Genomic DNA, 12,132 nt, shown 5'->3' on the forward strand with positions numbered 1-12,132 from the left:
ACTAATGGGTTACATAAACTTATGGGTTTATGTAAACTAATGGGTTACATAAACTAATGGGGTTTACATAAACTAATGGGATACATAAACTAATGGGATACAGAAACAAATGGGTTCACATATACTAATGGGTTACATAAACTTAAGGGTTTATATAAACTAATGAGTTACATAAACTAATGGGTTACATAAACTAATAGGTTACATAAACTAATGGGTTCGTAAACTAATGGGTTATATAAACTAATTGGTTGTGTAAAGTAATGGGTTACATAAACTAATAGGTTACATAAACTAAAGAGTTACGTAAACTAATGGGTTACATAAGCTAATGGGTTACATAAACTAATGGGTTACATAAACTAATGGATTACATAAACTAATGGGTTATGTAAACTAATGGGTTACGTAAATTAATGGGGTATACTGTGATAAGTGGTGTATTCCTCCAGACACCGACACAATATACAAGAAAGGTTCTCATTGCAGATCTCCGGGTGTAAGGAGGTGGAGGTGCAGGCATCGGAGCTGAGGATCATTGACTGCGACGTGTACAGTCTCAAGGCCTCGGCCATCGTCACTGAGGAAGGTACTGGAGTGGAAATTAAAAAGGACGCCTCAGTCTCCATCACCCGAAACGCCGTGACCTTCAAAACTATCTACGAAGACGCTTACATGAAGCCGAACCTTCCTTACTCCCTCAAGGTTGGTAATTATAATTGTAAAAATGTGTTAGAACAAAGTTATGTTCATGTTTTATTATTCACTAAATATTGTCGATTTGGCTTGCTGTGCAACACATTTTATAGTTCATTGATTTCCATCTTCTGGGCGTTCAACACCGCCTATTGTTGCTACTGGTGGATGGACACGACAAGACTGTTGCAACTGGGGGATGGACACGACAAGACTGTTGCTACTGGGAGATGGACACGACAAGACTGATGCTATTGGGAGATGGACATGACAAGACTGTTGCTACTGGGAGATGGACACGACTAGACTGTTGGACGTGTCACCTGTGTGTGTAAATGTGATCACACACGTGTATAACAAAAAAATTCGTTTACGTCATTATTTACAGTTTTTAACCCAAAACTATTATAACCCTAAACTATTAACTCCGCCAGCAAGAATAATAGACTGACACGTTCATACTAACCAGTTAATGAAATGACTGAGCAATAGATAAATAATAGCTGTTAATATTACTTACATCAACTTAAACACAATAAATATAGATAATTAAATAATTCAGTTATCAAGTACCAAAAGAATATTAAGAAATGTTGACACAGGGATAACATTGGGATGACGAATATCAGTACGTAGTGTGAACATAGACACGACATACAGTATCACTTAATCCAGAACGACAACGTTTTAGATCAGTTTGACAGCACGTCAGTCCGGCGCTGGGTGGTGTGGCGAGCAGGACGCTTCTCTTTGCCTATCCAGTTGTTACTTGGCCGGTGTGGGGTTTGTTGACAACCCGGCATGATGTGCGGGCCTTGGTGTGGCTGCTGGCGTGACTTGAAAGTGGCCGTGTCGGCCTGCAGTATGGGGAAGCCTGTGCCACCTGTCGTCAGGCCTGGAATTTTCCAGTAATACTTCCTACCAAGCAGTAGAAGTGGTGATTTTGGACATGTTACGTGTTTCTTTGGAGGCTGTGTGTGGTGTGTAGCTGCTTGCTGGGGGACGTGCGATTGTGAAGTTTGGCTCCTCAGTGGTTTACCGTGATCTCGTCACGTGCTATGATGGGGGCACTTTCCCTCTTCTTGATAATGGTGGATCAGTGACTTTCTCTGGTCGCTGTCCTATGACGATGTATGTGGCAGTGCATGGGGCACCCTTCGAGTTCCTTGAGGACCTTCTACGTCGGTACTTTGCCCGTTTTTGGCGGGTTCTTCATGTGCGGATGAACGCCGTCCCCACCGGGAGGTAGAATCGGGTCCCGTGTGAACCCACACTCTCACCATGCGCCTTAGGGATCATATACTGTCCTCCATCATGCTGTTGCGCTTCCCTCTTTGTTTGTTTCATACGGGCCAGCTCCAGATGTGTTTCAAGTGTGACCTACAGGGCCACCAGGCTGCAGGGTGTGAGGTCCACCGGGGTCACCCCTATTAACCTCTTCTGGGAGGAGGATTCTCCCCCGTTGTCGACCTCGGACCCGTCAATGGGTGCTGGGATTTGTGTGTTGATTCCCTACTGTCTGCTGCCCCGGTGTCTGATCCTGCTGCTCGTCTTGGTGCAGATGTAGGTGTTGACGTGGAGGTTAGTGTGGCCCCGCCACGACCATCCCTGCCCCAGCTGCCTCACCCCGCCCCATCTCAGCCGCATCTGCCTACTATGTTCCAGGATACGGTGTCTCCTGTCGCTCTGGCTGTCCGCGAGGGGTTGTCTCCTGCAGTGTGTGGTCCGGTGGCCCCGGTTGTTAAAGCTGTGGTTCTCGGGGGTCGTTCTTTACAAGCACACCTGCCGGAGAGTTCTGTTGTGGTGCAGGAAGATGGGAGTGATAACTCGAACGACCGGCGGCCTGTCTCGATATAATCGAAGCGGGTTCAGAGTGTGTCTCCCCATCGTGGTGAGCCTTGGGAGGAGGTGGAGAAGTATGGTGCTCCGGCGTCCCCCGCCGTCGGTGACGGGGCTGTGAGGGGCTCCGAGTTGCTTCCTGTGCCCACACCTCCTGTGTCTATTGCTATTGGATCCCCGCAGTGCGAAGTTTTCCCTGATGATCAGGATCTTGTCATGGTGCTGAGAAGGGATGTGCGCCAAGGGTCCTCGGCTCCTGTGCCCGGTGGCGGGGACGATGCCGTGCCTGCGTCCCCTGTGGTTCCCCCGGTCAGGGGCGGGAGCCTTGTCCCGGCTGCCGGGTACGTGATCCGTGAGGGACAGGTGTTGCGACTTTCTCGGGATGTCTGGTGCCTTCTTTTGATAATTACTTACTTACTTCGGGTTCAATTCATAGTGAACATAACACAACACTCCCTAGGAACTTGCTAGTTGACAATACAAAAATCCTGGAGTCGACCACTGACCTAAGACGACTACAAATCCTGGCAGCTATACTAAAATGAGAGAAAAAATCACTTATAAATATATTGAATAACTACTTCGCTTCCCTGGCAACACTTAGATGCAGAACTCACCTACATCACGGGGTAACTACCACATCTCTACCGGATTCTTACCGCCCACAGAGAGTACTAGTCCTATGCAACGCCTTACCCAATATATGATTGCCCCTTTTCCCTTACTCTTACCTTATTTCCCTATTCCTTACCCTACGTTTCATTGCCCCCATACACCTCTGACGCCACTGTTGCAGGCGGCAACAGTGGCGTCGAAGGAGATTACCTAAGGCTTCAATTCATCCCCTTACACATGTGTATTTAATCCGAAATTGCTCCTTGTTTATTAATTCCTTAAGATTGCTCTCCTTGGCACTGACGAAGAGAAAATAAGTTAGAAGCATAAAAAAACTAGCACTTTAAGATTAACAACGCCAGCATTGCGGTCATATTTAACCAAATATGCTTAAAGTAACGCCTGCTGCCCAAATATACAAACATTATCACATATTTGTGTACAATTATATGTGATCTTTAACCAGAGTCTTCCTCTTACTAACATAGCTGATAGGAAACAGCTGAGGTAAGGTCCCAGCAAACAAATTTAGGTTGCCACAACATATCTGGAAAGTATTTGAAAGGATTGGAAACGTTTGTTTTATCGTATCAGATACGGATTAGTGTGTGGACTTAAATAGGTTTCCAAAACTTATAACCAAAACCTACGTATCTAACACTAATTTGAGATGTTGTGGCAACTTTACAATCCTAACACGAGTCATTCATAATCCATTCATATACCAATATGAATCTCTTGTGAAAGGTTTGAGCCTATAATCTGAACCCTTTTCACCTCTTTGTGTTTAAAGTTAAATTTCTTGAAATTAAATTATATTATTTTATATTATATTATTTTTATTAAATTTTATTTTATATTATATTATTATTTTCAATTTAAATATTAAAACCAATTTAAGGGTAAAAAAAAATTAATAATTTATATTTCTTTTATTATTTACTAACAATTATAATTATTTACTAACGGAGAGAAGGGAGGCTGTACGGTGGACAGTGGCGGCTGTGGCGGACAGTGGCGGCGGTGGCGGATAGTAGCGGCGGGCGGACAGTGGCGGCGGGTGGACAGTGGTGGCGGGCGGACAGTGGCGGCTGTGGCGGCGGTGGTTGACATTGGCGGCGGTGGCGGATAGTGGCGGCGGGCGGACAGTGGCGGCTGTGGCGGCGGTGGTGGCGGCTGTGGCGGACAGTGGCGGCGGTGGCGGATAGTAGCGGCGGGCGGACAGTGGCGGCGGGCGGACAGTGGTGGCGGGCGGACAGTGGCGGCTGTGGCGGCGGTGGTTGACATTGGCGGCGGTGGCGGATAGTGGCGGCGGGCGGACAGTGGCGGCTGTGGCGGCGGTGGTGGCGGTGGTGGACAGTGGCGGCGGGCGGACAGTGGCGGCAGTGGTGGACAGTGGCGCGGGCGGACAGTGGCGGCGGGCGGACAGTGGTGGCGGTGGCGGATAGTGGCGGCGGGCGGACAGTGGCGGCTGTGGCGGCGGTGGACAGTGGCGCGGGCGGACAGTGGTGGCGGGCGGACAGTGGCGGCGGTGGCGGACAGTGGCGGCGGTGGCGGATAGTGGCGGCGGGCGGACAGTGGTGGCGGGCGGACAGTGGCGGCGGTGGCGGATAGTGGCGGCGGGCGGACAGTGGCGGCTGTGGTGGTGGTGGACAGTGGCGGCGGGCGGACAGTGGCGGCGGTGGTGGACAGTGGCGTGGGCGGACAGTGGCGGCGGTGGTGGACAGTGGCGGCGGGCGGACAGTGGTGGCAGTGGCGGATAGTGGCGGCGGGCGGACAGTGGCGGCTGTGGCGGACAGTGGCGGCGGTGGTGGACAGTGGCGGCATGCGGACAGTGGCGGCATGCGGACAGTGGCGGCTGTGGCAGACAGTGGCGGCGGTGGCGGACAGTGGCGGCATGCGGACAGTGGCGGCATGCGGACAGTGGCGGCGGGTGGACAGTGGCGGCGGCGGGCGGACAGTGGTGGCGGTGGCGGACAGTGGTGGCGGTGGCGGACAGTGGTGGCGGTGGCGGACACTGGTGGTGGTGGCGGACAGTGGTGGCGGTGGCGGACAGTGGTGGCGGTGGCGGACAGTGGCGGCTGTGGCGGACAGTGGCGGCGGTGGTGGACAGTGGCGGCGGTGGTGGACAGTGGCGGCATGCGGACAGTGGCGGCATGCGGACAGTGGCGGCGGTGGTGGACAGTGGCGGCATGTGGACAGTGGCGGCATGCGGACAGTGGTGGCTGTGGCGGACAGTGGCGGCGGTGGCGGACAGTGGCGGCATGCAGACAGTGGCGGCGTGCGGACAGTGGCGGCGGGCGGACAGTGGCGGCGGCGGGCGGACAGTGGTTGCGGTGGCGGACAGTGGTGGCGGTGGCGGACAGTGGTGGCGGTGGCGGACAGTGGTGGCGGTGGCGGACAGTGGTGGCGGTGGCGGACAGTGGCGGCGGTGGCGGACAGTGGCGGCGGTGGCGGACAGTGGCGGCGGGCGGACAGTGGCGGCGGTGGCGGATAGTGGTGGCGGTGGCGAACAGTGGCGGCGGTGGCGGACAGTGGCGGCGGTGGCGGACAGTGGCGGCGGGCGGACAGTGGCGGCGGTGGCGGATAGTGGCGGCGGTGGCAGATAGTGGCGGCGGGCGGACAGTGGCGGCTGTGGCGGACATTGGCGGCGGTTGCGGACAGTGGCGGCGGTGGTGGACAGTGGCGGCATGAGGACAGTGGCGGCGGGCGGACAGTGGCGGTGGCGGGCGGACAGTGGTGGCGGTGGCGGACAGTGGTGGCGGTGGCGGACAGTGGTGGCGGTGGTGGACAGTGGTGGCGGTGGCGGACAGTGGCGGTGGTGGTGGACAGTGGTGGCGGTGGCGGACAGTGGTGGCGGTGGCGGACAGTGGTGGCGGTGGTGGACAGTGGTGGCGGTGGCGGACAGTGCTGGCGGTGGCGGATAGTGGCAGCGGGCGGACAGTGGCGGCTGTGGCGGACAGTGGCGGCGGTGGCGGAGAGTGGCGGTGGGCGGACAGTGGCGGCTGTGGCGACAGTGGCGGCTGTGGCGGACAGTGGCGGCGGGCGGACAGTGGCGGCGGCGGGCGGACAGTGGTGGCGGTGGCAGACAGTGGTGGCGGTGGCGGACAGTGGTGGTGGTGGCGGACAGTGGTGGCGGTGGCGGACAGTGGTGGCGGTGGCGGACAGTGGTGGCGGGCGGACAGACGCGGCGGTGGCGGACAGTGGCGGCGGTGGCGGGCGGTAGTGGCGGGCAGTAGTGGTGGGCGGTGGCGGGCGGCGGCGGCTGTGATGGGTGGTGGCGATCGGCGGTGGTGGGGGCTGGTGGCGGCTGGCGGTGGCGGCTTGCGGTGGCGACTGTGGCAACGGGCGGTGACGGCTGATAGCGGGCGGTGGTGGCGGCTGGTGGCAGGTGGTGGCGGTGGTGGCGGCTGGTGGTGGCGGCTGGTGGCGGGCGGTGGCAGCTGGTGGCGGTGGTGGCGGCTAGTGGTGACGGCTGGTGGCAGTGGCAGCTGATGGCGGCTGGTGGTGGCGGTGATGGCGGCTGGTGGTGGTGGGTGGCGGCTGGCGGTGGCGACTGTGGCAACGGGTGGTGGTGGCTGGTGGCGGGCAGTGGTGGCGGCTGGTGGTGGTGGCAGCTGGTGGCGGGCGGTGGCGGCTGGTGGCGGTGGCAGCTGATGGTGGCTGGTGGTGGCGGTGATGGCGGCTGGTGGTGGTGGTGGCGGTGATGGCGGCTGGTGGCGGGCGGTGGCGGCTGGTGGCGGTGGCAGCTGATGGTGCCCGGTGGTGGCGGGGTGGCGGCTGGTGGTGGCGGTGGTGGGTGGTGGCGGCTGGTGGTGGGTGGTGGCGGTGGTGGGTGGCGGCTGGTGGTGGTGGGTAGTGGCGGCGGATGGCGGCGGGTGGCGGCTGGTGGCGGCCAGCTGGGACACACCCTTCACCACTGAAGGTCTGAGCACAACTAACTATATGTCTCTCTCACCACCAGCCCAGTGTTGGCAGCTGGCGCTCTCAAAACGTTTCCTTTAAAGATTGTATATTATCTTTGAACAACAAGTTTGATTATCAAGGAAATAATGCATATATTATTGTCACATTAATACTGTGCAATATCTTATTACATTCCTGCTAAATAATTATAATTTGAAACAGGACAAAAAATCCAACATATATATAAAAACCAACATTAGAGATCATGAGGCCTAGGCCTAGGCCTATCTGTGACCACACATCCTGCTTCCCTGGCCAGTTACCCTCTCACACCTCACACTCTTAACTCTCTCATAATCACTCTCACTCTCAATCACTCTTACGCACTATTACTCACTCTTACTCTCAATCACTCTTACGCACTATTACTCACTCTTACTCTCAGTCATCCTTACTCACTCTCATACTCACTCTTACTCTCATACTCACTCTTACTCTCTGTCACTCTTACTCTCTGTCACTCTTACTCTCTGTCACTCTTACTCTCTGTCACTCTTACTCTCTGTCACTCTTACTCTGCCACTCTTACTCTGTCACTCTTACCCCCTCCCCTTCCGGCCCGTTGGCGTCGTGAGGGGGCTTGGTGGACGGCTGCCGGAGTGTGATGCTCCGTTGGGCAGTCCTCTGTCCTTTTCTGGCCTTGCACTCCTGCTGCTGTCTTCTCCAATTGTGCCGGATCGCTTTTCCTTTTCCTTATGTTTCGTTTTTCTCCCCCCTCTTCTCCTATCTGCTTGTCGTTTCCTGCCGACCTTTTGCTTGTTTTGGATTATTTCTTTGGACTTCTTCTATTTTGACGCCCGGGTGCTTGAGGAGGCATACTCTTGCACCCGTAGAACTGTAGTACCCGACGTCTCGAGCGAGGGGAACCTTTTATTGTCAATCCCCCTTTCGTCGCTGAACCCGATCTCGACGGACTGACGGTTCTTAAGGTGGCGTTTGTGGGGCGTATACTCACGACGCACCCCTAGGGGGCCCCGGCGTGATCAGCGATAGCTTCCTGTTGGGTGTCCTGCCTCTAATTGTGGCTCCATGGTGGGTATGGGGGCACATTCGTGGATGAATTTGTCACTTTTCGTCTCTATGTCGTTGAATGTTTCCGTTGTACCCTCTCAGGCTCGTGGGGTGGGCGACCAAGCCCCCGAGTCGGCCTGTATTGGAAGACCAGGCTCTGTAGCTCCCGCTGCGTTAGGCCCCGACCTTGCTCCTCCTTTGACCGTCCTGACTTCTTCCCCCAGCTCCCCTCCCTCCTCTGAGGTTGGGTCGAGCCTCCAGCCCCCGGTGGTGACCACTTCGTCCCCTGGTGTGGCTAAGTCTTTCGTTGTGACTACTGCGCCTTTTGACCCCTCTCTCTCTAGGGGTTCTCAACGCCGTTCGCGCCCCAACCGCACTCGCTCGATTCCTTCCCGTGCTGATGCGTATCAGGCCTTGTTTGGTCCTGCTTCATGGGCCAAATACTTTGATCTCCTCCCTCTTGATTCTGCGCCTCCTGACGATTTCTCCCTCCATCGGCATCTTGTAGATTCCGTGGATGCGTGTGTTACTTTCAACCCCACTCGTCTCGGTACACGTGTCGTTGCTGCTCCTTCTCAGGATGCGGCTTCCCGCTTGGCTGCCTTATCTTGCCTTGGCGAGATCCCTGTTCGGGTCTCCAAGAACGTTCAGATGAATTCCAGTGTTGGCACTATTCTCCTCCCACCCCATGTTGCAACCGGTGTTCGGAATCTGCAGGATTGCCACGATGATATTCGGCATATCCTTGATGCCCAAGGCCATTCTGTCCTCCAGGTTGACTCGTTTACTCGTCCCCCTCGTGGTCGTCGACGTCAACCCCTTCGCGTTGTGAAGATCACCTTTGATGGTAGGACCCTTCCATCCTCTGTCATTCTTGCTGGTGCTAGGTGCTCTGTCCAGGAGTATATTCCTTCTCCTCGACTTTGTAATAAGTGCTGGAGGTTTGGGCATGGTGCCCTCCGCTGCTCTGGGACTGTCTCTCTCTGTCCTTTGTGTGGGAGTGAAGGTCACTCTAAGTCGGAGTGCACTTCTCCCCAAGCTCGCTGCCTCAACTGCGGTGAGGCCCATCCTACGTTCTCCCGTGCCTGTGTCCATTACAAGCTTGAGGCGGCCGTCCTTAACCTGAAGCACCGGGAGCGTTTGTCTTTTCCTGAGGCGAGGCGCCAGGTTCGCCGGCTCCCGCCTTATACTAACATCTCTTATGCTCGCGTGTTGCGCTCTTCCTCTCCTCGTCCTTCCCCCCTTCCTCAGACTCTCAACCGTTTCCGGCCTTGGACCCTGATACGCCCACTGCCCCCTCCTCTGTTCCTTTGAGTTCTTTCCCGAGGGGTCCCCCTCCTGGTCCTCTGTCTGGGGTTCCCCTTCTTTCCACCCGGTCTGTCATGTCTCCTGTGTCTTCTTCCTCGTCCCCCTCCGATCCTCCTTCCCATCCTCTTCCTCCATCTCTCGGCTCTCCCCGCCGCCTGTCGGTGCAGGAGGATGTCCATCGCTCTCCTAACGGCCGTCGTGTGTGCTCTCGTTCGGCTTCTCCTGTTGAGACGCTGGAATCCGTTGCCCGGTACGTAGTTGCTGGGACACCTGTCTCTTAAGTCAGAAGCGTAAGCCTGGCTCCTCTCCTTCCTCTTCCCCGGCGGGTAAGAAGGCTTCGCTTTCTTCCTTAGCTCCTACTTCTGGCTCTGTTGCTCCTTCCCCTCCCGTTTCAGTGGTTGCACCCCCTGTTCCTGCTATGGAGGTTTCTTTGGCCCCTGCTTCCCTTTCGGTTGCTGCTCTTGCTGGGTGCGCTCCCCTCTTTCTACTCCCCCTCTTCCTACTGCTGTCCTTGACCGCTCCTCTCCGTTGTCTCCTCCTCTTCCTCCTCCTCCTCCGGACCCCGCCCGCCCACCTCTGATCTGTTCTCCCGTTTCCTTCCCTCCGTCTTTGCTCAGTTTACCCATGCCCCCTAACCCTGACTTTGCTGACCCTGATCCCGACCCTGATATTCTTTAACGTGCTCTGTCGCTCTTTCGCCTTTGTTTCTTCCTTGTTCTCTGTTTTTGTCCTTTCTCTTCCCGTCGTTGTCCATTCTTCAATGGAACGTTCGAGGTTATTACGCCAATTTCCTCGAACTCCAACTTCTGATTTCGCGGTTTTCGCCCTTTGTGTCTGTCTCCAGGAGCCAATGCTTGGTGCTCGTCCTGGTCGTTTTCGTGGCTATTCCTTTCTCTCCCCCCCCCCAGCCATTGCTGGGGCTTCTAATTCTTCTGCTCTCTTGATTCGTGCGGATGTTCCCTTTGTTCCTTTACTTTTTCCTTCGCCTCTCCATTGTTCTGCTGCTCGTATCTTTGTGGGGAAATGGTACACAGTTTGTTCCATTTATCTCCCCCGAGTGTCCCGCTCTCTCTTCCTGATTTGAAACACCTCCTAGACTCCTTGCCGGAGCCTGTGCTCCTGCTGGGTGACTTCAATTGTCGTCATTCTCTTTGGGGTGACGTTCTGACGAATACCCGGGGTCGCCTCCTTGAGCCGTTTCTCCTATCTTCTTCCCTGTCTCTTCTGAATTCTGGTGAGCCCACTCATTTGGACTCTCGGACTCGCACCTTTCTTGTCTTGATCTTTCTCTCTGCTCTTCTTCTCTTTACTTAGATTTCACGTGGCAGGTTCTTGATGACCTCCATGGAAGTGATCATTTCCCCATCCTTGTTTCCTTTTTCTCTTTTCGCCCTTCCCTCTCTTTCCCTAGGTGGCAGTTTGCTAAGGCAGACTGGACCCTATTTACCCTCAGTGCTGCTCTCTCTGACCTCTCCCTTCTGCCTCTCTCTCGCGCTCTCCTCCTTTTTCATGACACTGTCTTCAACGCTGCCTCCGCTCTATTCCTCGCTCTTCCTCTCGGGGTCCGCGGAAGTGCGTTCCCTGGTGGAATGCGGACTGTGCTCGGGCTGTCCGCTGTAAGCGTGCAGCCTGGAAGAGGCACCGCCGTAGGCAGACGACCGATTCTTTTCTTTTCTTTCGGAAAGCGAGTGCGGTGGCCCGTAGGGCCATCCGTACGGCTAAACGTGAATGTTGGCATCTTATGTCTCAACACTTACGTCCGAAACCCCTCTGGCCCAGATCTGGAAGCGTATCCGCAAGATAGCGGGTAAGTTCGTTCCCGATGTTTCACCTCCATGATACTCTTGTGGCGGACCCGTTGCAGGTCGCTTCCGAACTGGGTTCCCACTATTCTTCTGTTAGCTCTGGTCTCCATCTTCCCCAATCTTTCCTTCTTCGTAAACCTGTCCTTGAGTCTCGTCCTTTAGATTTCTGCACTCATCTTCAGCTTCCCTATAATGATCCCTTCTCTCTCTCTGAACTTCGTTCTGCTCTGGCCCTCTGCGGTTCTACGGCGGCGGGCTCCGATGGTATTCATTATGAGATGCTTCGCCATCTCCCTCCGAGCACGTCTCAGTATTTACTGAGTCTGTATAATCGGATCTGGGAGTCGTCGTCAGTCCCTGAGGACTGGCTCGATGCCGTTGTCCTCCCTGTTCGCAAACCGGGGTCTCTGGGTACTTCCCCTAAGGACTTTCGCCCTATTGCTCTCACAAGTTGTGTCTGCAAACTTTTTGAACGTATGGTTAACGTTCGTCTGATGTGGTTCCTGGAACACCATCACCTCCTCTCCCCTTCTCAATTTGGTTTCCGCAAGTGCCGCAGCACGACAGATGTCCTGGTGAACTTGGAGGTCTATATTCGTACTGCTTTTGCTGCGAAGTCCTCCGTTGTTGCCGTCCTTTTTGACCTGGAAAAGGCTTACGACACCACTTGGCGTTATCATATCCTATCTCAACTTCATTCTTTTGGCCTTCGTGGTCATCTCCCTCTCTTTCTCCGCAGCTTCCTCTCTCGTCGTTCCTTTCGGGTGCGCCTTGGTACCGCTCTCTCTCCCTCTTTTCAGCAATACGAAGGTGTGCCCCAGGGTAGTGTTCTGAGCACTACTCTTTTTCTGGTTGCCCTCAATGGTCTTCTTTCCTCTCTTCCTTCTGGTGT

The 12,132-nt window shown here is 55.1% G+C and overlaps 2 protein-coding genes across 2 annotated transcripts in view; one reads left to right on the forward strand and one right to left on the reverse strand.

Moving 5' to 3' along the window:
* LOC138357549 (pregnancy zone protein-like) overlaps positions 1-12,132 on the reverse strand; it is a 657,491-nt gene that overhangs the window by 261,520 nt on the left and 383,839 nt on the right. The gene's annotated exons all lie outside the window — the stretch shown is intronic.
* The window catches only part of LOC123764579 (murinoglobulin-1-like), a 163,268-nt gene that overhangs the window by 66,051 nt on the left and 85,085 nt on the right, over positions 1-12,132 (forward strand). Inside the window, 1 exon segment of the mRNA XM_069314606.1 lies at positions 490-705. Within this exon segment, the coding sequence (XP_069170707.1) occupies positions 490-705 (216 nt within the window).

Source organism: Procambarus clarkii, chromosome 79 (genome assembly GCF_040958095.1).
Source record: "Procambarus clarkii isolate CNS0578487 chromosome 79, FALCON_Pclarkii_2.0, whole genome shotgun sequence".
NCBI lineage: Eukaryota > Metazoa > Arthropoda > Malacostraca > Decapoda > Cambaridae > Procambarus > Procambarus clarkii.